At 43.3% G+C, this 26,449-nt stretch overlaps 1 protein-coding gene across 3 annotated transcripts in view; it reads left to right on the plus strand.

Moving 5' to 3' along the window:
- Positions 1-26,449, plus strand: part of IFT43 (intraflagellar transport 43) — a 33,871-nt gene that overhangs the window by 5,272 nt on the left and 2,150 nt on the right. Inside the window, exons 3-9 of one of the 3 annotated variants that reach the window (XM_032965186.2) lie at positions 1,728-1,745; positions 5,348-5,418; positions 7,834-7,875; positions 9,929-9,972; positions 17,966-18,041; positions 18,663-18,738; positions 26,357-26,419. In XM_032965186.2, the coding sequence (XP_032821077.2) occupies positions 1,728-1,745; positions 5,348-5,418; positions 7,834-7,875; positions 9,929-9,972; positions 17,966-18,041; positions 18,663-18,738; positions 26,357-26,419 (390 nt within the window). The remainder of the gene's footprint in view (positions 1-1,727; positions 1,746-5,347; positions 5,419-7,833; positions 7,876-9,928; positions 9,973-17,965; positions 18,042-18,662; positions 18,739-26,356; positions 26,420-26,449) is intronic. The other 2 variants (XM_032965187.2, XM_032965188.2) reach the window with 2 other exon arrangements.

Consider the following 26,449-nt stretch of genomic DNA (forward strand, 5'->3'; position numbering starts at 1 on the left):
TGTCCACAGAAGCAATCAATCAATCAGATTGCAAACTCTCCACCATGACCAAGAACAAAGAGCTCTCCAAGGATGTCAGGGACAAGATTGTAGACCTACACAAGGCTGGAATGGGCTACAAGATCATTGCCAAGCAGCTTGGTGAGAAGGTGACAACAGTTGGTGCGATTATTCGCAAATGGAAGAAACACAAAAGAACTGTCAATCTCCCTCGGCCTGGGGCTCCATGCAAGATCTCACCTCGTGGAGTTGTAATGATCATGAGAACGGTGAGGAATCAGCCCAGAACTACACGGGAGGATCTTGTCAATGATTTCAAGGCAGCTGGGACCATAGTCACCAATAAAACAATTGGTAACACACTACGCCGTGAAGGACTGAAACCTTGCAGCGCCCGCAAGGTCCCCCTGCTCAAGAAAGCACATATACATGCCCGTCTGAAGTTTGCCAATGAACATCTGAATGATACAGAGGACAACTGGGTGAAAATGTTGTGGTCAGATGAGACCAAAATGGAGCTCTTCGGCATCAACTCAACTCGCCGTGTTTGGAGGAGGAGGAATGCTGCCTATGACCCCAAGAACACCATCCCCACCGTCAAACATGGAGGTGGAAACATTATGCTTTGGGGGTGTTTTTCTGCTAAGGGGACAGGACAACTTCACCGCATCAAAGGAACGATGGACAGGGCCATGTACCATCAAATCTTGGGTAAGAACCTCCTTCCCTCAGCCAGGGCATTGAAAATGGGTCGTGGATGGGTATTCCAGCATGACAATGACCCAAAACACACGGCCAAGGCAACAATGGAGTGGCTCAAGAAGAAGCACATTAAGGTCCTGGAGTGGCCTAGCCAGTCTCCAGACCTTAATCCCATAGAAAATCTGTGGAGGGAGCTGAAGGTTCGAGTTGCCAAACGTCAGCCTCGAAACCTTAATGACTTGGAGAAGATCTGCAAAGAGGAGTGGGACAAAATCCCTCCTGAGATGTGTGCAAACCTGGTGGCCAACTACAAGAAACGTCTGACCTCTGTGATTGCCCACAAGGGTTTTGCCACCAAGTACTAAATAATGTTTTGCAGAGGGGTCAAATACTTATTTCCCTCATTACAATGCAAATCAATTTATAACATTTTTGACATGCGTTTTTCTGGATTTTTTGTTGTTGTTATTCTGTCTCTCACTGTTCAAATAAACCTACCATTAAAATTATAGACTGATAATTTCTTTGTCAGTGGGCAACGTACAAAATCAGCAGGGGATCAAATACTTTTTTTCCTTCACTGTATATTAATGTTGTTTTCCAATGACTATGTCTTTTTGTACAACTTTTGTTTTTGAGTTGAAACAGAGACCCGTATCTCCCTTGAAAAAGGGACTTGTAGTCTCAGTGGGCCCTTGCCAGCATGAAATAAGGGAAATGGACAATAATTGTCCTATTGGAAAACTGGCGATCATCATGGAATATGGGATTTTCACCACTGGCTTTGGGCTGTAAATGTAAATTAAAACCATCCCATGCTCATTCACACACTGACTTTGATACTCAAAGTGTTGTTGCATTGACTTTTGTTTTGGTTTTTAACATTGAGTGTGATGCCTCTGGTATTGTATGGTCTCCGTGTGTGTTTCTGTCATCGCTCTGATTTGCTCCGATCACTATGCATTTTTTCCCTGTGTTTACTCACGCTATGTTACCGTTATGTTCGATGTGTGTGGCTGTAAAAGGAGGATGAAAACGAAGAGGTATTTCGCTCGTGTTGATGGGGGCTTGTGTTTTAACACTAAACTCTATGTAATTGCCACTGTCAGATTTAATCTTTCACAAGAGGGCACACGCAGTACACCAGCCATACAAAATATCAATTACTTTTGAATATCATTAATCTCTCATTTCTTGGTATTTGTTTTTTTAAGTTTCTGTTACATAGTTATATGTAACCAATCGCATGCACATGATTGTGGTAGTTTGATTTTTTGAAATTCTTAGGATGTGCCTGCTTATTTTCTCTCTATAAAATTAATATTCCCACTCTGTCTTTACAGTGTCTTGCGATGCGTTTGGTTTTAGAAACTAAAACAAATCCACATTTGATCTTATCTTATTCATACCAGGAATGATTCCATTAACACAAATACAGTAATATGATTCTAAGCACCCATAATTATACTTTTAAATATACTTTTACATTCAGTTATTTGGTTTAAAGATAACAAAATCCACTTTTTAACTGAACATTTCCCTTCGTTGTAGCACCATTGTCAGGCCGTTAACCTTTATATTACCCCTCGGGGCTCTAAAATAAACATTTTGCTGTGATGATTTGCAGAGCTGTCTTACGTTCCTGGTCAATTGTTTTTCTGCTGCCCATTGAGGATGGTGATGGTGTTCATGGTGGTGGTCAACGTCATGATGAGATTTTTTATAGCGATGATGAGCCTGATAATAATGATTACAGTGGTGATGATCATGATCAGGATTGTAATGATAATGCTGATGATAATGGTGATGGGGATAATGGTGATGGTGACAATGAAGTTGGATACACAGAGACATGTGAGGTATGTGTGATGTTGGAGGTGTTCATTGGGTTACTCATTTGACTTTGCTCAAAAAGTGTTGCACCAGTACAATAAATGATCTTCATCCTTTTTATTGGAAAACCCAATGAGTACGTTGCCAACAATAAGGCTGAGCTCTCAGCAGCTTAACTAATACTTCAAAATGCCAAGGCAGTAAGAGGAAATGCACTATCAAATGGCCTTAATACTACCTTTCTTAAGGGAGCCAATAGGTCACTTAATTCCATTCCTTGAAAATACATTGTCCATCTGCCCATCCATTTCTATGAGGGTACTTTAAAAAATACCCAAACTCGAAAACATCCTGTAAACAATCTCTACAAAATTGACCAAACAGCTTCCTATGGCCAATGTCCAAATTTCTATATAGGTTTTTATGAAATATTGCCAACAAAATGCTTTCCATAAACAGTTTTTTTAATGAACATTGTGCTGCATACCAGCACGATTTCCGCACATTAGCATGCGTGTAAACACTTGTGTTGAATTAAATTAAGGCTCCCTTAATGAATTGTTTGGCCAGCTTGTTTTTGTATATATACTGCCTGTATATATATGCATATTCCTATATATACACAGGACCATGCCCAGATCACCAGAAATGTGTCCAATCTTGTTGGATATCAGAAGCTAAGCAGGTTTTAGCCTTGTTAGTGCTTGGATGGGCAACCACCATGCGTAAAAGGGGGTGATTCATTGTGTGCAGCAAAATACATTGTTGAACTATACTTCTATGGGCTGCCCACTTTCACCAACCCACACTGACTAGCATGGCGAAGTATAGTAAAATAACTCTCCATGACCTGCATGGCATGTATAGGCACTCATCCAGTAGTAGATTGGCAAAGCGGAGTACGTGTAACTTTATATCGGGTATATAATGCAATTATTAAATAACCAAATCCAGTATGACACAATTTCCAGTGTGTAATGGGATTACCTTTACTTAGCAAGTACCAGTTGAATACTTTTATGATTACCATGTTTTAATGAGAATGTATAAACGATTCGAAGTCATTTAAATGTGGAAAATTATATTGCCATCAGCTTGGGCTATTGCAAGCACAGGAGCATCCACTGCAGACAGATGGTGTAACAAAAGGGTTTTTTGTTATTGGGTAGTAAGTGTTATTTTCTAATTGCTTATGCCTCGAAGTTACAGCAAATGGCTATTATTATTCCCCACACACTTTGCTTTTGTGACCAGGACACAAAAGCAAAGTTAATAATCCACTCCATTAATAACACTGTGGAACAAATTTATGTATTTTTTTTGTTCCTGGGTAGTAAGTGTTATTTTCTAATTGCTTATGCCTCACAATTACAGAAAATTTATATTATTTACCTATATTCAATGAGAAAACGTGGTGTGCATGTGTCATTCCTTCACGTAAAGTCCTGGTCACAGAAACAAAGTTTTTGGGGAAAAATAGCCATTTTCTATACTTTTGAGGCATAAGCAATTAGGAAATAACACTACCCAGGAACAAAAATCGTGTTTGACGATACAAAACCCACAGTCATAATATAATGGTATTGTTTTGTAAGTAATATCAACCTAATGCATGTTATTTCGACAAAAGTAATCATAAAAGTCACAAAGCAGTCCCATTACATTACTTTGAAAACACCAGATCTATATGAGATGTTACATTGTGAAATCACGAGTTATAAGTTCTATAATCAGAAAGTGATTAAAGTGTTTCATGTTCACTCTTAGGTACCTGGAGGGTAGTTTAATGGGAGTAGAATAGGATTAGAAGGGGAGAGGTAGGTACGAGTGAGTCCAACTGAGGATGTTGAGGATGGTGAGGGCGATGTTGTAGTTCAGGGGTGGGCACATTTTTTGACTCGCGGGCCACAATGGGTTCTAAAATTTGACAGAGGGGCCGGGCCAGGAACAGATGGATGTAGTGTTTGTGTGAACTAATCTAAATGACGTGTAAAAAATCATTACATGAAAGGATTTGGCCTTTAACAGGTATCAAGGCATTTATTTGCAAGGCAATTTAACAAATTGCACGAACATGAACAATACAAAAACATGTCGTAACGTGACTGATCAAACATCATGAAAGCATCTGAGACCTGCGCCCAAACCAATTACCACACTCCCGGTCAAAGTGCGCCATCTAATGGGGAAATGGGGGCATTACAGGAGAAAGGTAAAATTTAATTTAATAATAATATTTGGACAAGTTCGGCAGGCCGGATTAAAAAGCCCAACGGGCCGTATACGGCCCGGGTGCCGTACTTTGGTCTGGGATTGCATAGGGAGCCAGCAGGATGATCGTCATTTTGAGGTGAATTAGTCTCATTTGTGAGTGTGGGTGAGAAGTCTGGTGGTGGCCGGGTAGGGAGCAACAGTGGGGATCGGTAGTGGTGTAGTGGTTAGCGTGCTGTGCTATGAACCCGGCGACCCGAGTTCGATTCCCGCTCACGGTCAACACACGTGACGATTATCTAAACCGGTCTGGGGCCTCCTCCCCTAGGTCGACTTAGTCTCAAATGAGTACCTGGTGCGGTGTGTAAACATCGCCACTGGGGAGACAAAGGCGGTCGGGCCTGGTGCTGGCCACCCACCCCCTCGTGTACCATGCTGGCCTTCATAGGTGCTTGCTAGCAGCACTTGCCCCAACAGTCTGTTGAGGCTATACGAGGGATATTTGTCTTTTGGTGGTCTGGTGTTTCATGTGGAAAGAAACAGGAGTCAAGTTGCAGTGATATGGCTTTCTCACCGATTTTCATCATTTCCCCTGTCGCAGTCTCCTGGACCCCCACCCAAGCCGTCACGACGCCATGGAGGGTGGGCCCAGGACTCGGCAGGGTCGGCCAGGTGAGTCAGGACCTTCATTTTCACCTAAAGACTCCCACTGGTATCCACAGGACACGATCCTGTACTGTATAACATCTGCACCATCGCATGAAGCCCATTAAATAGACCCTAACAGCTCATTGAGCCCTTTCTTCTGAAGTAAATAAAATCGAAATATAAAATCTAAATCCTAAGCATACACAAAGGCAAATCACAACAATTCACACGATATATTCCTAATGCTGACCCTCATTCTTTAAGGTCAGCAATTACTATTTCTAACACTCCCAAAGCAATCAGTTGATTCAACCCAGCTCGGTTGGGTTCAGATTCAAATGATTGTATAATATTATATTACGGCATACTGTAACTCTTAGAAAAACATCACAAAGCACTTGTCCTCTGTTTTAGTTGCTCTATCAATGATTTAAGTTAGGTTTGGTGATAAATGTTACGTTTCTTTTTTCAGCTCCACCAATTAATCGCTGAGAATCTATCCTTATGCTTCACAATACGTGGGATCGTGCTTTTTGAGAATACTATTAATATTTTTGTGACTTAATATACATTTACAAACACAAATTGCTTTCACATAATCCAACTGAACAATTTTTATTTGTTGAGATTCTAATGCTGTTCACTTCTGAATCGGTAAATAGTTATTCGATTTAACAGAATATGCAATCAGATGGGGCAAAAATCAGGCCAATTGTTATTACGAACTGAACCGATGGTACACCCCTAGTGGTTATCATAATACGAACTGATCCAAACACTGAGTGCACAGCAGAATTTCTGAATTTAAGGAATGTACCTCTAGATGGTGCCAGACTACACAAAAAAACCTCACTCCCGCACATGAATCTGTTGTATAAAATACAAACATCACCAGTACAGCCATATAGACTCGAGGTCAAAGTGCTGATAGTGAACGCCTCCAAAGGTCGGCACAGCACACAAAACGGTTGTGTGACCAGCACCGTGCCTGATTTCCTTTGTCTGTCCAGAGCTGATATTCATACACTGCACCCTTTAATCATCATCAGTCAAGGTCAGTCCACTGCTGGATGAAGGCCTCCATAAGCCATTGCTATCACTCATAATCCTGTTATATAACAATCCAGACTAGCAGCTGCACATAAGCTGATTTAATCAATGGAGGAATGCACCATTTTAAGGCTGAGTTAATCTAACAGAGGGACAGGATAGATTAACTTACCGCTTGCCACTGGTGGTTTCTATGGTCAGGAATTGAACCCAGGTTTATGGAATGCAATGCGGTATCACTATCTCTCATATAGCCTGGAACAGACTGTTGGGGCAAGTACTGTTAGCGAGTGCCTATGAAGCTCGGCATGGCACACGAGGGGGTGGGTGGCTAACACCGTCTTCGTCTCCCCAGTGGCGATGTTTACACACCGGACCAGGTAATAATTTGAAGCTGAGTCGACCTAGAGGAGGCCCAGGACTGGTTTTGATAATCATCACTGGTGTTTGCCATGAGCGGGAATCGAACTCGGGTTTCTGGGTTTGTGGCACAGCATGATAACTGTTACACTACTACCACTCGCCACTGTATACACTTGTGCATGCATACACACAGCTCCTACTATGAAGTATGGAGAATCAAATTTCATGCAAACACAACGTTACTGTGACTGAATTCCACTATATTTCTGTGTATGTAGTAGCATGAGGTGGCTGGATGACTGAATGGACTCATTGGTCGTATTCTAGCACGGAGCCAGCACCATTGATTCCAAGTTTCAGATGGCCACGATTAAACTGGGTTATCATGTGTCATGAGTTGATGACCTCAGCCTTGGTTATCAATAACTGCGTGCAAACAAATAATCTTATTAACTTGATTTGTCTCTTTATTTGAATAATTGCAGCTCAGTGGATGGAAACAAGTATTATGTGTGCGATTAGTACCCGTGTAAAATGCCAAAATAATAAGATGGGACAGTGGGCAATGAGAGTGCAGTGCAGCAACATCATTGCTGTACTGTACGTCTATGTGCACATGCCTGTGCTGTCGACCTTCAACCGTACATGTCTATACTGTCCACTTTTAACGACCAGCTTGGTTAAGTATGGTTAAATAAGTATGGTAAATGAACCATACTTACCCAAGCACAACTCTGAAGTTCGTTATTTAACCATACTTAACCACAACTCACAAAACAAAGGGTGGGGGGGGGGGCTTACCTCATCCAGCAGTGGATTGACAAAAGGGCTGTAATAATGTACAAGGCTGATAAGGTTAAGTTGACCCCCGACTGTGATTAGAATGTGCAGACTCCTAATATGTCACTTGAGTACTTGAACCACTGCGCCACCTAGACAGTGATTATCATTCAGGGTCAAATGCACATCTGTTACACCTGTCCATCCTATCCGCCTTTTCTCTCTACCTCCTCCTCTTGCATTCAGGTCGGGAAAAATACGGAGTGCTGGATCGGTGGATGTGGAGGAGTAAGTTGTGGTGATTTTTTTTTAAAGTGAAACTTACTACATAACTCTGAAGTTTGTATCACTCCACACATTGCAAACATGCTGGCAGTGATGCACGTGTTGAACTGGATACGTTACTGGGGCAAGTGCTGTTAGATAAAGCAATTTTCAAAGATAACGGCAATGATCCCCAATGTAGCCCTATAGGCTCCAGGCGCAAGTGTTGTTTGCGAACATTTATAAAGGGTGGCGTAGCACGCATTAAGGTGGTCTGGCTAGAAACATGCCCTTCTACCGCTGTCTGTCCAGTTCTGTTGTTCACACACCACGTCATATAAATAATGTACATCTGAGTTGACCTCGGAGAGGGCCAAGACTCTTTCCACTGAAACTAAACTGAATTATTTTAATTTTACCAGATGAGGCCCACTGAGGTATAGAGCTCTTTCAAAAGTGACCTGGCCGCAAATTATAGCCCAAATCATGTGGCTTATGATGTGGAAATTTATAGCAGCCAAATATTCTAAACTTACGTTGATTCGAAATGTGGAGGTAAAAACCGGAGGATCCGGAGAAAAATCCACATGACCACAGGAAGAGAGATATGCAAACTCCAAATATACAGGCATCAGGGTCAGGATCGAACCCACGATCTGTATACCAGGCGAGTCAGTTAATATCTCGCCACCGGCGCCACTCATGTGCAGTCAATTGTTGAACTTGGCTTTGAAGATCCATACCACAATGGCGTTAGAAAACACCATATTCACGAAGAGAAAGATCCTCCATGTAGCTTTAACAGATTGTTGGGGCAAGTGCTATTACCAAGCACCTAGGAAGGCTGGTAAGCCGCACGAGCAGATAGGTGGCCAGGATCACGACCTTTATCTCCCTCGTGCAGATATTCACACATCACCACGAGGGAGACTCAGGTTGCCGGGTTTATAGCGTTGTGTGCTAACTGCTAAACAAACACAAAGATTCCCCATATAGCCTTTATAAAGTTTGGGGGCAAGTGCTGTTAGTGAGCACCTATGAAGCCTGGCGTTGAGCACGAGGGGGTGGGTTTTTGGCCAGCACCACGCCCGTCCACGTTTGTCTCCCGAGTGGTGATGTGTTCACACCACACCAGGTACTCATTTGAGGCCGAGTTGATTTAGGGTACGCCCAGGACTGGATCAGATAATCCTCACTGTTGTTGGCTGTGAGCGAGAATCGAACTCGGGTCATCGGCTTTGTAGCACAGCACGCTAACTGCTGCACTACCACTCTGCTACACTACTGCATTTTTACACAGATATATGTACACATACTCTACAAAAACAACCGTAGTTCGCCACTAAGTGGGGGTAACGTCACCATGGCGCTTGTGCCAGGCTAGGTGAACTACAAAGACTGTACCGCAGCACGCTAACTGCTATACTACTGTTCCCCAAAGACAAAGATCCCCCATATAGTCTTAACAGACTGTTGAGGCAAATGCTGTTAGCGAGCACCTATTAAGGCTGGCACATCACACGAGGGGGTGGGTGGCCAGCACCATGCCCGGCCGCCTTTGTGTCCCCAGTGGGAATGTTTACACATCACACCAGGTCGTACTTTGAGGCTGAGTCGACCTAGGGGAGGCCCAGGACCGGTTCAGATAATTGTCACTGGCGTTGGCCATGGGCTGGACTCAAACTCGGGTTGCCAGATTCGCAGTGCAGCGTGCTAACCCTTACACTACTACTCCCCACATATATATTCGAACATATACGTTCATACACACACATGTGCATATGCACACATACAGACACATATATATGTACACTTATACAGGCACATGCAATACACACACGAGGCTAGAAGGGGTTAAGGCCCTGCGGCCCGTGTCTCCCTTCCATGCCCGGCCAACAAAGGCAAGTGGGTTAGTGAGATGTTCCCGGAGATAACCGCAAGATGGGACTTTATCGATTTAACGTCACAGAGGGGCTGAGTTTTGTGTATATATATTTTTTTAACTGGGCTTTCGTTGATGGCCCGTTGTACGCGTGTCCTGTGTCCTGTGTGTGTCACGCGTGTGTCCCATGTACAGCACCAGATTGCGGCAGGCCAGCCCAGAGCCATCTGAAGACGGAGGTGGGTCACCCGCGATACTGCAGGGCAGGGTGGTTCCATGAAACTTCTGTGAGCCGCTCTGTGTAATAGTCCTTGGTAGAAAGGCGATACAATACTACATAGATCATCCTTAAGGAGCGGGAGGCGGGGTACTGAGAAACTGTTATGAATAGATAAAATGGCATTTATTTATCTTGGAAAGCCTCACTGAGTCTCAAGACTCATTTTCAGGAGGGTGCTGCATTGCTATATTTTTCATGAGTGTGTGCATGTGGGACAAAACCAGAGTACATGGAGAAAATCCGTCCATGTGAAGTGATAGCAATCAAATGATCACAGCCTGGTTTAAACCCAAATGTTTGTACTGCTACTGCCTGACCACCTCAGCAGACCAGCATGTTTTGGAGTATTACAGCACCCAATGATCTATGTGCGATCCACCAACCCCTGCCTCCAAAGTGCTGAATTGCAGACATGTGCCACCATACCCATAAAAAATGCTCACATACAGTGTCTATTGTATTGCTTAATAAAAGTGATGGCAGTAGAACATTTCATTTTTTTTACATATAGTGGAAATGCAGGATTGCATTGCACTCCACATTGATCTCTTATGGGGATAAAACCGCTAAATGTTTGGCAAGTAGGGTAGCAGAGCTGTCCTATAACGATGATCCAATATAGAGAAACAACTATCCCCTTGCCACAAATTTCTACAGGGTTACACCATATTGAGAATTGTTAAGGGGAATGAAACTTTGACACTATTAATGTAAGGAGATCCCTAATAAGTCGCAAACAGGTAGACACTAGTCATGTAGGCAAGCACCGATAATACAAACAAAAAGAAAAACTGGCATGTACAGAAGGGCCGAAATGCTCGGATGGTTTCTTGTAATTGAGAAATGGATAAACCAATGCCATGCTGCTCTCAGAGTCAATGCGTCTCCCGGCTCCAAAAGCATTGGGTGGCCTTGAATCAGTGGTGGGAATTCCACATTTAGCACGGTCCCACACTTTGGTTTAGCACGGTGTGGCTATCTACGGTGCGAAAGAAGTTCAACATACGTACTTTGACCACTGTTGACTTCCCATAAAGCGCTCCTCGTTTTATTTTTCCTGGAGTAAATGATAAGCTGATCTGATTTGAACTCTCAACCTTCCAAATATTTCTTGAGCTCTCTTAACACCAGTAATCAATTGGCCAGATCGCCTGTACATATGCTTTATATAGTGTATCAAAATATAACGCCCAACTCAGTCTCAATCCACTTTTAGATTAAGGCTTTCCCACACCACGCTGGTCATGGGGGTTGTTTGACCATGCTTCACCATGCTGGTTAGTGCAGGTTGGTGAAGTGCAATGCCCAGGGCTGGTTCATACATCGCACACCACTGATGTTAGCCATTATCAGGAATTGAACTCAGACGGCTTGGTTTCAGTGTAGTGCATTAACCACTGCACCATCACTCCACCTCTACGTATACTCTGTACATTGCTGCATATATCATACAGTGAGGGAAAAAAGTATTTGATCCCCTGCTGATTTTGTACGTTTGCCCACAGACAAAGAAATGATCAGTCTATAATTTTAACGGTAGGTTTATTTGAACAGTGAGAAACAGAATAACAACAAAAAAATCCAGAAAAACGCATGTCAAAATGTTATACATTTATTTGCATTTTAATGAGGGAAATAAGTATTTGACCCCCTCTCAATCAGAAAGATTTCTGGCTCCCAGGTGTCTTTTATACAGGTAACAAGCTGAGATTATGAGCACTCTCTTTAAGAGTGTGCTCCTAATCTCAGCTTGTTACCTGTATAAAAGACACCTGTCCACAGAAGCAATCAATCAATCAGATTCCAAACTCTCCACCATGGCCAAGACCAAAGAGCTCTCCAAGGATGTCAGGGACGAGATTGTAGACCTACACAAGGCTGGAATGGGCTACAAGACCATTTCCAAGCAGCTTGGTGAGAAGGTGACAACAGTTGGTGCGATTATTCGCAAATGGAAGAAACACAAACGAACTGTCAATTTCCCTCGGCCTGGGGCTCCATGCAAGATCTCACTTGGTGGAGTTGCAATGATCATGAGAACGGTGAGGAATCAGCCCAGAACTACACGGGAGGATCTTGTCAATGATCTGAAGGCAGCTGGGACCATAGTCACCAAGAAAACAATTGGTAACACATTACGCCATGAAGGACTGAAATCCTACAGCGCCCGCAAAGTCCCCCTGCTCAAGAAAGCACGTATACATGCCCGTCTGAAGTTTGCCAATGAACATCTGAATGATTCAGAGGACAACTGGGTGAAAGTGTTATGGTCAGATGAGACCAAAATGGAGCTCTTTGGCATCAACTCAACTCGCCGTGTTTGGAGGACGAGGAATGCTGCCTATGACCCCATGAACAGCATCCCCACCGTCAAACATGGAGATGGAAACATTATGCTTTGGGGATGTTTTCTGCTAAGGGGACAGGACAACTTCACCGCATCAAAGGGACGATGGACGGGGCCATGTACCGTCAAATCTTAGGTGAGAACCTCCTTCCCTCAGCCAGGGCATTGAAAATGGGTCGTGGATGGGTATTCCAGCATGACAATGACCCAAAACACACGGCCAAGGCAATAAAGGAGTGGCTCAAGAAGAAGCACATTAAGGTCCTGGAGTGGCCTAGCCAGTCTCCAGACCTTAATCCCATAGAAAATCTGTGGAGGGAGCTGAAGGTTCGAGTTGCCAAACGTCAGCCTCGAAACCTTAATGACTTGGAGAAGAGCTGCAAAGAGGAGTGGGACAAAATCCCTCCTGAGATGTGTGCAAACCTGGTGGCCAACTACAAGAAACGTCTGACCTCTGCGATTGCCAACAAGGGTTTTGCCACCAAGTACTAAGTCATGTTTTGCAGAGGGGTCAAATACTTATTTCCCTCATTAAAATGCAAATCAATTTATAACATTTTTGACATGCGTTTTTCCGGATTTTGTTGTTGTTATTCTGTCTCTCACTGTTCAAATAACCCTACCATTAAAATGATAGACTGATCATTTCTTTGTCAGTGGGCAAACGTACGAAATCAGCAGGGGATCAAATACTTTTTTCCCTCACTGTATGTGGCCAGGTTTTGTGCCATTGTTTGCTTTTGTTACCACTACATTTTTATTGCCACAGTTTTATAAACTGTCAGATTGTCTATTTACTGATTACTTGCTAATCGAGGCTCTATATCTGTTTACTGAGTAGTAGATAATTCCTCTGGACCAAACGTGCCACAGGGTGGCTTATGGGTGATAGTAATGATGACATACAAAACACACACACACATACACACAAGTTAGAGCTCAGAAACCGCTTGTGATGAATAGCATGTCGTACGTGGGCTGCACTATTTCTCAGCACCGACCACCCCATTAATCACTGCCCCACACCCCCGGGTGACTCCTAAGCCCACCGTGTGTCTCCCCACTCCATCTCCTTCTCGCCCATCCACCCCACAGTTTGGCCACTTTCGATTTTTTTTTTCCCACTTAGCAGCACATCATCAGGCAGCAGTCAATAGCGGCTGCTAATCACGACGTGCCTTAGTATCCTTAGTTTTTTTGTTTATTACTGAATTACCCACACTGCTTTGCAGCCGTGCCTTGTGGGTAGAAAAATCGAAGTGTCTCCTTGCTCTCAAATATGGGAGAGGCGATGCTCATTTTAATTGGCAACTTTGAGCCATTGGTGGAAATGCCACATTATCATGATGGGAGCCAGTGTATCCATAAGACAGCCACGGTTCACCTTCCACACAGTTACACTTGTTTTAGCAACTCAGAGGGATGATGAGTGATGGGCATACACTTAGGTTTCCTACAATGATTAATACATGAGTTGAGTACATATGTGTAAAAATATATATGCCAAATATATCCGGAGGTCGAATGTCAGCCTCGGTGAACTTAGCCCTATTATCATTATCCTCACTGATTTAAAATTGCAACACGAGGGAGCACAAAGACATTTGTTATAATCCTTGAGATTGGTTACCTCCACACATTCTCATACGAAAATTTGTTAATTCTCCAGGGTCTAAGGTTGACAATACCAATGTCATTTGTCAATAACCTTCCAGTGGTCATTCTGGTTCCACCCACCGAGACTGCATTTGTTAACAATAGATAATTTCTGTAGAAGTGGAAGATTACACACAGACAGACATTTTGACACTTTGGCATTGTGGTCAGAGAGCTCAACTTTCAATGTCAAGGTCACAAGTTGTACCAGGCACAGCGGTGCATGCCTGTAATCCAGCACTTGGAGGCAAGTTTTGGTGGATCACGTAGATTTGTAAAACTCCGAAAACCGCTCTGCTGCAAGGTGTCCAGGAGATAGGAGTGCAGCAAATGAATGTTTTTGGTCTATGCGTACAGAGCTTTGAATGTTATCCCTTCACATGCATTGGTTTTTTTCTGAGTTCTCCAGTTTTCTCCCACATGCCAAACACTCATTAATGGAATCGATGACGCTTTCCTGGATAAGGGACTTGATAATTCTATCCCATTGAGGTGGATAAACTCAGCTCTTAATATCTTTGTGGTGCTGTGAAGAGACCAGTTGCTCCCATAATAATGTGGATTTAACACTATCAAATCAAGGCCACTAATGGAGAGGAGTACCGCTCTTTGCTCATTTGAGCGTGGAGTCACTTTGACTTTGATACATAGAGGTGCTAATGTGGAGACTGAATCTATTGACAAGATCGCACTTGGTTGGTCATCGAGTCACAAATAAGTTGATCACGACTAGACAAGACATTGACGAGACATGAACCGCGCCACAACATCTTTGTGTCGTTTTTACAGCGATCATGGTAGCCTCCACCCGACTTGATCGGCCAATCAGGGTCGAGTTTCAGGCAACTTCTAATCTCTCTTGCGTGGTTAAGTCAAGACACCTGTCCCCGTGTTCACAAGTCGACCCTGTTTTGTGCGTTACAGCACCACGGTTATTTTGGCGACAGGACTTGTACACAATGGCCTACTTCTTGGAAAGAACACCTTGTGTTTGCCAACTTATGGAATTTTTCTCTTGCAATGTTCATGTAATTTTTCCATGATGCACTTCTTTTCTGGGCTAAACTGTATTGAAAGCCTTATGACAAATTAGGGAAATGTCTTTTGCAGATAAACTACAGCAAGTGAATCAATAATAACACTGCTAACGGAATTATGACTTAACATTTGGTTGTTCACATGTCTTCTTTCAGAAAAATAAAATACTAAATGTCATATATTTGATGAAAAGCTGCACATGCATAAATATCCTAGAAGTGTCACTGTTATAGGGCTATGCTTCTTGAAAAAGTTTTCTTAACCTTTAAAAATACAATTGCCCTCAATTTACATAACAACCGTCCATATGTGACCCCTGCTTTTGTTTTCGTGTGGCTGTTATTTGTTTTTCTGCCGTAGCAATGCAGCGTTTCTTAATGCAGTCATCAGTCAAAATATAGCAAAACAAATTTCAACCAAAAATTGGTCTGTGCAGGATTATAGTTGAACAGCTCTTGAACTATGTGTGTTAATCGCAAAACATCAGTGGTATCTGTTTTGAGCAGCACGCGATCACATTATACCCGTACATTTCGTGTTGTGAAATCGTGGAGACCGGGAGACGGTGACATGAATATTTAAAAGCCTGCACGTGCTTTGATTTATGTGCGGTTGTTCAAGGTAAGGAGCGGTGTTGAGCAAGGGTGCATCTTGTCACCCACGCTGTCCAGTGTCACATTTGACTATGTGTTCACGAAGACCATTTGTACGGAAGAGGTGGCAGAACACCCAAAAATCACAATTTTTCATTGAGATTTGAGAGTTGCAGTGGGCGGCTTATTGGCTCGGACCTTGGCAGGGGCATTGAAGCTCTTGGCAGTTGTGGATTCTGAGACTGCACACTGATGGGTAAGGTTATCTTCCCAAAAACAAAGTTGACCGCACTGGTTAGGGATGGGCTCTATTTGCCTTTATCACAAGTGTAAGCAGATCCTTACTTGGACAGATAGAACATGTAGTAAAATAGTAAATAATACAGGAGGTTATGAGAAGGTGGCCAGGAGACGTTTTGTATTAGCAGGGTGAATTTTGTTAAACTAAATTAAACTACTGGAAGAATAGAGAGGTCAACTTTAGAACTAAAAGATGGGTGTTGGAGTCTAAGTAATGTCTGTTAGTATACAGGTCAGAGATCTGTACTTTTAACGAAGCAATTCGAAAATACACTTCTCTCCTTCGAATACAGGTGCTTTCTGAGAATACGCTTGAATTTCATAACAACAATATAAGATGATCAACTTGGATGTTAGGATAATGAAGAGGTGGTTGTGATACATGGAGCACTTGTGCTAGATCAAGTAAGGAAAGCAATGAATCGGCACTCGGAGGTCAGCAACCAAGGGGGGAGACCTAAGGTTCGAGCGTGGTGGTAACAAGAGTGTACAACCGCTGTTGACTGATGATTATAATGATGATGACATGAAATAATATGGATTTTTGTACACTGGCCCTGGGCCACCAACTTTACAGAACACTTAAAAAGTGGTGAATATGTGCGCATATGTACATAAATACACTTATATATACGCATACACACTAATGGATGCAAGCACATTAATACGAATGAACACATTGCAAAGACTCAATCACGAACGCATAAGGCTGATACACATGAGAGAGAGAGACTGTAAGTTCATACATATGATACAGCCTCTCTCATTGCGCTCAAGCAGCATTTGTTAAAATAATTTCCTACAAATTTACATTTTGTTCCCCTTTTCCCTCCCAGTGCAGGTGTGCGTCTTGAGCGAGTGAGCGAGCGGGCGCTCGGGAATCAGATTTGGCGGCAGCATAATTTGCACGCCGCCGTGTGGCCTAACGCATTTACGCGCTCCCCGCAGGCCCCCCTAATTGAACAGGTCGCTGGGAGCGCCGCCGCACAGGCCCGTTCGGCCTCCCTCTCGTCCCGCCCCCACCATCCATCACCCGCCCATTATCGCCTGGGTTAATCCCTTTCACGCCTTCCCCTTATTAAATAACACATCTCTATCGGGAGCCGTGACTGCTTTGCTTTTTCCTTTTCGCAATTTTTTTTTTTCCTCCACGGAACGTTTCGCGCGGACCCGGCTGCGCCGCTTGCTTGCACGACCCCTTCCGTTCGCGCGATGGCAAATTTCGTTTTCGGAATGAGGTTAGGGTACGGCTGTTTTGCATACGGTTGAGCTACGCTGGAAACTTTTCCATGAGTTTTTTTTTTAAATTTCTAATTCCATTGCCTGGAGTTCGATCAACACTTTGTAGGTCATTGAGGACTGTGTTGACGCTCTGTGCATCACTGGTGCACGTTCAAGAGCAGCTTGTCGTGCCTATATGTGTTGTTGGTTGCGTTCGTTCATCCACTTCCAAATCACTTTGTTAACTAAACAGCAGTACCGTGGTCAAGTGACAGGTCAAATGGCGGTCATCGTGCCAGATGCGGTATTGGAGATGACGAGGCCGAGCATGTGACCATGGAAGCGAGTGGGTGTTGATATTAATCGGGAGAAGTTGATGGATTGCAAGAGTGACTGGTAGGCAATCAAGATTGAGTGATATGTATCGTCAACAAGCATGCTGATATCTCCAGTACTGATGAGTGGAAAGGAGAAGAGACAAAGCGACAAGGTGAGATTAGAAAAGTCGGACATGATGTTTGGGTTTGACTTTGGTGGAAGGTAGCTGATGGAGAAGTTGAGGTTGGAGGGCAGTAAGACAGGTGCAGGAAGAGATGATGCAAAGAGGTGTAATTTTTGGGAGGTTGCAATTGAATATATACAGTCGGGTTTAGAGATGATAGCAATTCCATCACACCTGCTGCAGGAGCAAACAACGCTTCCCAAGGTGGTAGCTAGGAGAAGGGATGCAGAGTGGGAGTATAACTCGGAGGGTTTGTCCGAATTAAAAACAAAGCGCTCGCTGTGTGCTCTCTCAGCAGACATCCCCGTTATACCCGACCTGGATGATATGCAAGAAGACGACCTGACCGCCCAGGTGGCTGCCCCACCCAGGTAAGAAGCTGCCGATAATCAACGGCAGTGGAAACCCGACAAACAAAAGACTCGCCTTGGAGCTGTGTGCCTATGAGCAAATCAAGAATGCACAAATCTCTGGAGCTCAATGCAGTTGAGCCTGGACAGTGCTTGGATGAGTGGATGTCTGTGGGGCTACTTTTGTGGCCAACATGCCACTGCAGCAGAGTTTCATTGTATTATTGTACTTCTTTGAGCCCACGCCTTCACAAACCCGCACTGACTAGCATACGGCGTGGAGCGGCCATTATCCAGAAGCTGATCCGAGCATTTCCCAGGTTCAACGCTGCTTAGTTTCCGAGATCTGACGAGATTGGGCATAACATGCGTGATTTCATTCATTCGTTCATCACGCGGAGTCAGCGAAGGACCGTAGCGCCAAACGTGTGAGCTCTTGTGACAACATCCACATAAACTGCTCTTGCTGCCATACTAATGTCTCAAGTAATTTGTTTGATCCACGTATATGTTGCTGTGCTCTACGCCCCCCATACCCAATGGGAGTAGAGTATTCTGGGTAACCCAACGTCTAATATAGGTGATTTAGTCACAGGCATTTGATACTGTGTGCCTGAGCGTTATATGGCATTATGTGCACAGCATGCAGGTGAACCGTGTAATGACTTTCAAGGATCTTGACTCGGACCTCATGACGCACGCTGCTTTCCAGACACTGGTAAGTCGCCTTCATCACACACACGCATGGCTCTTCACGTTAACTAAATATTCAGAACATGCACTACATTAGTAGTGAAGCTGTATTTATAACCACGTGAGAGCCATTCAAACGCATACTGCCAGGTTCACAGCGTAGTGCACTGACCATGCCCCTCATTTATTCAGGGCATGATAGTTTCCTCCCACATCCTAAACTACAGAGTATCAATCTGTCAAAACATCCCAAGCAGAATCCTCATCAGAAATAGTGTCAAGGCTGGGTAATGCCATGCTGGGTAGGTGAGGCATCATAATTGTTAGTATAGTAAACCAATAAAAAAACAAAATATAAGCTCCCTCAATGTTATCAATAAACTCTATATACTCTCCAATCAGCTGAGCCACCAACAATAAGTCGTTATATATCAATGCCATATGGCGAAAAATGGTGTTTTCTTCCCTTCCCCTCAACGCCAGCACCATGGACAGCGACGTGGTGCTATATGGTATTCATTATATAGTGTAGTGTATACCCAGTTGCTTTGTGATTAATAGCTCAGCTTATTGAAGAATATATTAAGTACATTTATTATATTGATGGAATATAGATTTCGGTTTTTTTTTCACATCGGTTTACTTTATGATAGTTGGTAGTTAGAGGCCTTTAGCGTCCATATACTAAATGCCTCTGTTGATATGTAAACTTTGACTTTAACACAGCTATTTCTGTCACACGCTAATCCCTCAGCTATTTCAATGCTAAATTCTCTTTGCTTTGATAGGTAAACTCCTTTGTCAAGGCTCTCCACGCCTCTCACCGAGCTTAAAAGACGCTACGAATCTTAACAGTGTTCATTCAAGCTCTGTCGTCCCGACAGTTCTGTTCTTTCACCTGAAGAAGGCTACTTGTGTTGTGGCCGAAACGTCGTGAGAATTTTATTGTCTTATTTTATTTTATTATTTTATTCTCATTCTACGTGACTTTACCGAAAGAACCAAAGAAGATGAATCCTTGCAGTCACGAAAGCTTTAAATCGAAAAATCATAATTGTTGTTGGGTGGAGTAAAGGTTGGCAAATCGAGATGCCAGTGAACCGGTGGCCTGAGTTCACGGCTGACATCAGTGGTGAGTGATATCTGAACTGGCCCTGGGCCCCACCCCCACGACCGACATGGAAATGGGGAGGGGGGGATGCCATCATCCAGCAGTGGATTGACAAAGGGGTGGAAATGGAGAGGCTATGAATACTAAAAGGGAGACGTGGATTAAAATCAAACAACGAAAAACATTTTTTTTTAAACTGGAAATTCACAATGTTAGAACAATGTAGAAAAACAGAAAAGTATAATTTTAAATTGTTCAATCCAATAAAGTATTTCAGAAAAACACTAAGTATAAGACCTAAATGCAGGTGCGTTAATAGATTGTTTACTTTTGAAAACATTTGTAATTTAGAGATGCAGTGAATTAGCTGGGATGGTAATATTTGGAATATGCTTTATTAATACATTTAAACCACTGCAACTTAATTTTTATTGACAATGGAACGAAGCCAGATATATAAACTCTGCAGTGATGGACAAAGTAAATTTGATAAAGAACCCAGTCCTCTGGACTAAAGGCAATGAATGTGCTGAGCGATACTGCCTGGACTTGAATTGGAATAGGACATTTACACAATGGCTACTGCTAATCTCGGTCCACCTTCGAGGGCGGGGCAGGGGTGCTGCTGGGGGGAGGGGGGGGATGTGAGGGGGGTCGGTGAGCGGTAAACGAATGCCGCTTTATAAATGCGCGTGCGTGTCCATGGCCCCTGGTTACGAGCCCACGCTTATCTTCCGCCCTGTCGGCAAATCTGCTTATTTATTTTCCGGTCACTTCATTGACACCTCCGGCAAAATACAGAGCCAAACAAAAGCAACAAACCCCCCCCCCCCCCCCCACTTTAGCATCCTTCTGTAACGTGGGTGGTAGGCTTGTTGATGCTGCTGCTGCTTTGGCTTGATCACGTGACAAATACACGTGTAAATCCTCTCTAAAAGCAATGATCACGATCATTCATAACTTCTTAATCATTATTTACAGCCGGTCATGGGGTTGGTTTGACCATACTTCGCCATGCTGGTTAGTGCAGATTGGCGAAGGAGGGTTCGTTCGTAGGTATCAGTAATGTTAGCCATGGCGAGGAATCGAACTCAGGTTGCCAGGTTTATAGCGCAAGTATGCGAACCACTGCTTCACCACTTCAACCCCAATGAAAGCTTGGTCGGAAAAATGAATCTGTTGGAGTAATGAACCCATTTCTGTATGCGCAATTACTGACGTCCTTCCGAAGGACGATGCATCATACAGGCAAACGTCAAAGTTATATAGGCACACAGGGCATTGCACATCGCCATCATCGGCGCTGAACCAGAGGTGGAAATTCCCCATTCCTTTGGCGGAGCCCAGTCTCCCCTTTATAACCAAAATATTTAATAAATTCACGTCAGTTTCAAAATAAGATTAGCATGTAAATTTGCTTCAGATGTTTTTTTGTCTACTCTTAGAATTCTCAACAGGTTATTTTAGTTTTGTTGTTTGAGATTGGGAATTTCCATTGAATGTTAATACTTTTAAAGTGCATAGCTCCAGTGGCTTACTAATAACTTCCTTCCGATATTAGGAAGCCACTGGAGCTATGCACTTTTAAATCTAGATTAAAACTCAAGTCTTTAGAACTAATTTTTGTGTTTAGTATGTTGTCCTTCTCCCGCACCTCCGATTAACACGTTTGGCTACGTATGGTATGAAAGAAGTTCAACATACATAAATCTTGAACATGTCTAAAATGAATACTGCAACAAGAAGGATTTAATCTTGGTTTGAAGCTTTCGTGACTGCAGGAATCCATACTATTTGGTTCTTTCGGTAAAGTCACGTAGGTAGAAAAAAATAACAGATCTGTAATTTTTTTCTACCTACGTGACTTTACCGAAAGAACCAAAGAGTAAGAAGGATTTGTTTTCTTTATTAATTGCGTAATTAATTGATTATTGCAAGTTTTACATAATACCATAACCATGACAGTTCACATGCTCATGTTCATGTGGTGCAGACTACACAGTGTAGTCCGGGCATTTGCGAACGAAAGCGCCAGACCTACTACGTGTGCTTAACTAACAGATTCTTTCCCCCGTCATTCAAATCTAGTGCAGAAGCCTTGAAACTTACGCGTATTAAAAGCTGTAACCGTTAGTGAATTGATTTTCCCGGGAAGCACAAATAATTAGAATTATTTCCTCCTTGGTGCCACATTTGTCGTTGTAAGCTTTGTAGTTCAATAAACTATTGAGATACAGAGATAATATACATAAACATTCGAAAAATACATATTCTTTATTTTACCAGGTAAGGCCCCACAGAGCTATATAGCTCTGTTTTGGAAGGGACCTGGCCACAAATGAAAACTCAACGAAGTGGCTTATGTGTAAATTTATAGCAACCAAATATTATAAACGCACGTTTCTAAATGTGGAGGGAAAAACTGGAGGATCCGGAGAAAAATACACCCGACGGCGGAGAGTGCATGCAAACTCCAAATATTCAGGTGTCGGGGTTGGGATCGAACCCACGATCCCCTGTATACCAAGCGAGGTAGTTAATATCTCACCACTGTGGCACCGGATCTACATTCAATTGTTCAACAGTCATCACAGCTCTTCGTATGAGAAACTGAAAATACGAATAAAGCGCCCGTTATCTTGATTGTCCTATGCTTCTTCATTGCCGTCTGCGCGAGCCTTGATTGTTATCTCCTTGTCTGCATGAGTTTTCTCTGGACACTCCCATTTGCTTTCTTCAAGCGAAGGACTTCTGGAAGAAGCCTTGTAACTAAGCAAGCCTTTAAGTGGATATTCTCCTGATAAATCAGTCAATTGAAGAAAAAAACAGTTATAAAAATGTGATGAAAAATAAGAATAGGTTTTACCCTTTCTGGCAATAAAGCAGGTGTTCAGATGTTCATACAACAAATAGATACCTTTTACAAGGCATCAAGTCTGCGTTAACCGCACATCCTTGTGGCAAAACATGCAAACAAACATAGTCTGATATAATAAATGTTTCAAATCATGTTTCCTTATCACATTACATCGCAGTTGCTTATGCGCTTGCGGAACATACGGCTTCTCAGCCGTTACCATCCAGAGAAATCGTAATCACTCCCAATGAACCCGAGCTTAAGCAGTTGAATAAGGAGGCGCGGCATAATCAACGGCACGTTTTCGGCCGTGCATTGTTTTTCTGGCTCTTTAACCCGGCTTCCCAGAAAGACCTTGCCTGGAGCAAGTGAGACACAGGGACGGGGTGAAGAACGGTTCTGCGCCTAGTCCCTCCCCCCCCCCATATCACCACCCCCCATTCGCTCCTACAACACCCTCTTTCGCCTGCCTCTTGCCGCGTCGCCTGCTCCTTATCGGACTCTTCACGCCCAGGGAAAGTCATTTTCAGGCGATAGCATCGGATAGGCGTGGAGGGGTGGTGAGGTTGTGGCCGGTGCAGTGGTGGCAAGGGGGTGGGTTGGAGAGCTGCGTAATCTAGCGACCTCTGACCCTCACTAGCGTTTCGCTGCTTTCCATCTGTTCTCATCCTCCTTCTACGCTGACGGGTGCATTAGTGGTGGTGACATCGTCAAATATAAATAGCACCTGAATCTGTGCGCATTCACGCCACCACAGTTATATTATGTTCTTTGATATTTTATGGTTGCTAAATTGTGATGGGGGTGGGGGAACAGTGGTGCAGTGGTTAGCGCACTGCAATAAACACCCAGAGACTTGAGTTTGAATCCCTGACATCAGCGGAGAGTGATATCTGAACTCATTCGGGGTACCTGCTTTACCTGCCCATGCTGTGACAAGGGTCACACTTTAAATTGTGATATTTTTACTCTTAATTTTGTCGAGCATTTTTATTCAATGGTCTTTTCTGTATTGTTTACACAATTGCAATTTGCTCTATTGCTGTACTTATTTCTTTTCTGTACTAACTTGAACACCTTTACAAAAGGGACGTGTGGTCTCAGTGGGCTCTTATCTGGTTATACATAATGAAAATCTTACATTCATATATTTAAAAAAAGATGTGTTAAATTTAATATTGGTCATCTGTTCAGTCTTGCTGTCTCCCTCAAACTTCAGCATTGTAGTATTTACGAGCAGTTACTTCCTTCATGTGGCCGATAAAGAACAACTCTTTGAGATTTAGTTGCTGAATTCCAGATACACCGCATGCAAATGTACAGGTAGTCCTCTACTTACGATGGAGATGCGTTACGACGACCCCATCGTAAGTCGAAAATATCGTCAGTCAAAGATGACGTAGCCTACCCAGGAGTCATAAAGAATGGTGATAATTTAGCAAAACAGAGCAATTTACAGTACCGTACTGTATAAACTATATACTGTATGTATTTATTAATTACAATACTGTATTGCACAGTAAAATGTAAAGTAAAAAAACAAGGTAAATTCTTAGCCTACCTATATGAACTGCAATTTAATAGAAAGTTTTTTTCAGGAAACAATCCAATCTGCTAAAAAAACTTTTAACATGCGTATCGTATCGTGGTAAACCTAAAATGAAATCGCTAAAGCTACGTATCATACATACATACATTGAACGTATCGTAACGTATCACATTGTACTGTCCTCGCAAAGATTCTGTCCGTCGTCTGCATACTTGAACGATGTTAGGTTGTTGATGACAATTTTGTCGTATCGCTATCGCCATCGTAAGATCGAAATATCGTAAGTCAGACCATCGTAACTCGGGAGCAGCGCGACGGTTCTACGGTCCACGGTTTGGAGTTTGCAGTCGCACACAGCGTCCACTGGACGTAAGACATGCTTACGTGAAGACCGTTAATAAAAGTGGTACTTATTTGTCACAAACAGGAACACGAGATAATTAAGTCTTAGATTCACTGCTGGTTGCTGAAACGGAGATTTACATCCAACATTTCAGCAGTGCTTTGCCACAGCCGTTCAGGGCGTTCTGAGCCACCCAGTTTACATCCCTTCCCAAGGTTGGTTTCGGCACACCATCATCATCATGAATGTTAAGTATCTTGATCGGCATCTTCATCAGCATTCAATGAGCACCAGTGAACAAGGTTGCACCTCTCAACAGTGTTAAGTCAACAGTGATTCATGTGTTCAGGATAGGCCATCCCAGTCATACCAATGTGGAATTATCACAACTGCTTGAGGGCCACGAATGGATATGAGCACCATGTTTTGCTCATTTTAGTAAGTGGACAGACACTCTTTCCTAACCCTTTGGACATTTTTCTCAAAATGGTGCTTCTCTGACAATAGATGCTGTTTGAATGCATTTCCTAAATTTTCCCCGTGGCCCTGGGGCAAGGCTTAGTGGTGCGTCTGGCTCACCATTATGGTCGCTTTCCTAACGTGCCCTGGGCATTCTTAACCCAGCAGCTCTTAACAACACCGCCACCACCACCACCTCGGTCCCTCTACCAAATCCCACCTCTCCAGCAGCTACCAACCTCCCCCTAAACGACGATAAGAGATTTTAATTTGGAGATTACATCTGCAAGCCCCCTTCGTGCTCTGGTCACCCCCGTTTGCATGAGTCCTGTGTTACAAAGCTGCATGGAGTAGAAGTGGTTATTTTATTCTCAAAGAGTGCTACACACACGGTACGTAGTTTGTACCTTCCACATTCAACGCAGTCATCGTTCTACCACCACTTGTCAGTGGCAGCATGCAGTCATCATTCCACCATTATCATCTGGCTTTGGGCCTTCCTTTTACGTGTCAAAACCAACACATTCGATTGCAGGTAAATTATCAAAACATTCATCACCATCATCAGCCGTGGTCTATCCATTGCTGCATGAAAGCCTCTTCACCCTGTCACGTACTAATTTTATGGCCGAGTCAACTTAGGACAGGTTCAGATACCGTGAACCCAGGTTGCTGGGATTATAACACAGAGCGATAACTGCTGCACCCCACCATTCCTCGCGTGATACGTATCGCACACTTGGCACACCCGTCGCGGTCATCTTCAGGACTGCAATGGGGCCAGTGGATGGCAGGACAGCAAGTAGGTTGCTGACCTATCTATATATTGTTTGAGTGTCATCCCCATATTTGTCCGAGTTTTCTCTGGTAATATATCCAGGCAGACGTTTCTGGATAAATTAAGGACTACGTTTGTGTTTTTTTACGGGAGCCCACGGGATAATTATTACTGTGTCTGGGAAGTATTATGTTTGTGCTTTATAAATTTAAATAGCGTTGCTACATACTCCTGTGATTGGTATGCGCGAGTTACAACACGAGCACGTGGGTGTGAGTCGGCATGCATGCGCCAGTTTCTACGTGCATTTGCGTGTTTCAGCCCACACGTTCTTTGGACGGTCAAATCCCGTAACGAAAAAGAGGCTCCCTGAATGTATTTTCTTGCTATTTTGTTGTATTTCAATTGTATAGCACCTCTAGGTCTTCCTTACTTTATCCCAATGGCCCCTTATTGGGTTATCAAAGCTGTTGAACTGAACATAACTGATCTGTAACGAGGCTAAACCCAACGAGATTGTGTTGACCTTTGTGTCTGTGCAAACAGGATGGGGACATTGACCTGAAATTGCTCACCCGAGTCTTGGCCCCAGAGCCTGAGATCAGAGAGGTGAGTTCTGAAAGTGTCACCATTCCAGTA

Source organism: Petromyzon marinus, chromosome 33 (assembly GCF_048934315.1).
Source record: "Petromyzon marinus isolate PM22_M1 ecotype Great Lakes invasive population chromosome 33, UKy_Petmar_22M1.pri1.0, whole genome shotgun sequence".
In the NCBI taxonomy this organism is placed as follows: Eukaryota; Metazoa; Chordata; class Hyperoartia; order Petromyzontiformes; family Petromyzontidae; genus Petromyzon; species Petromyzon marinus.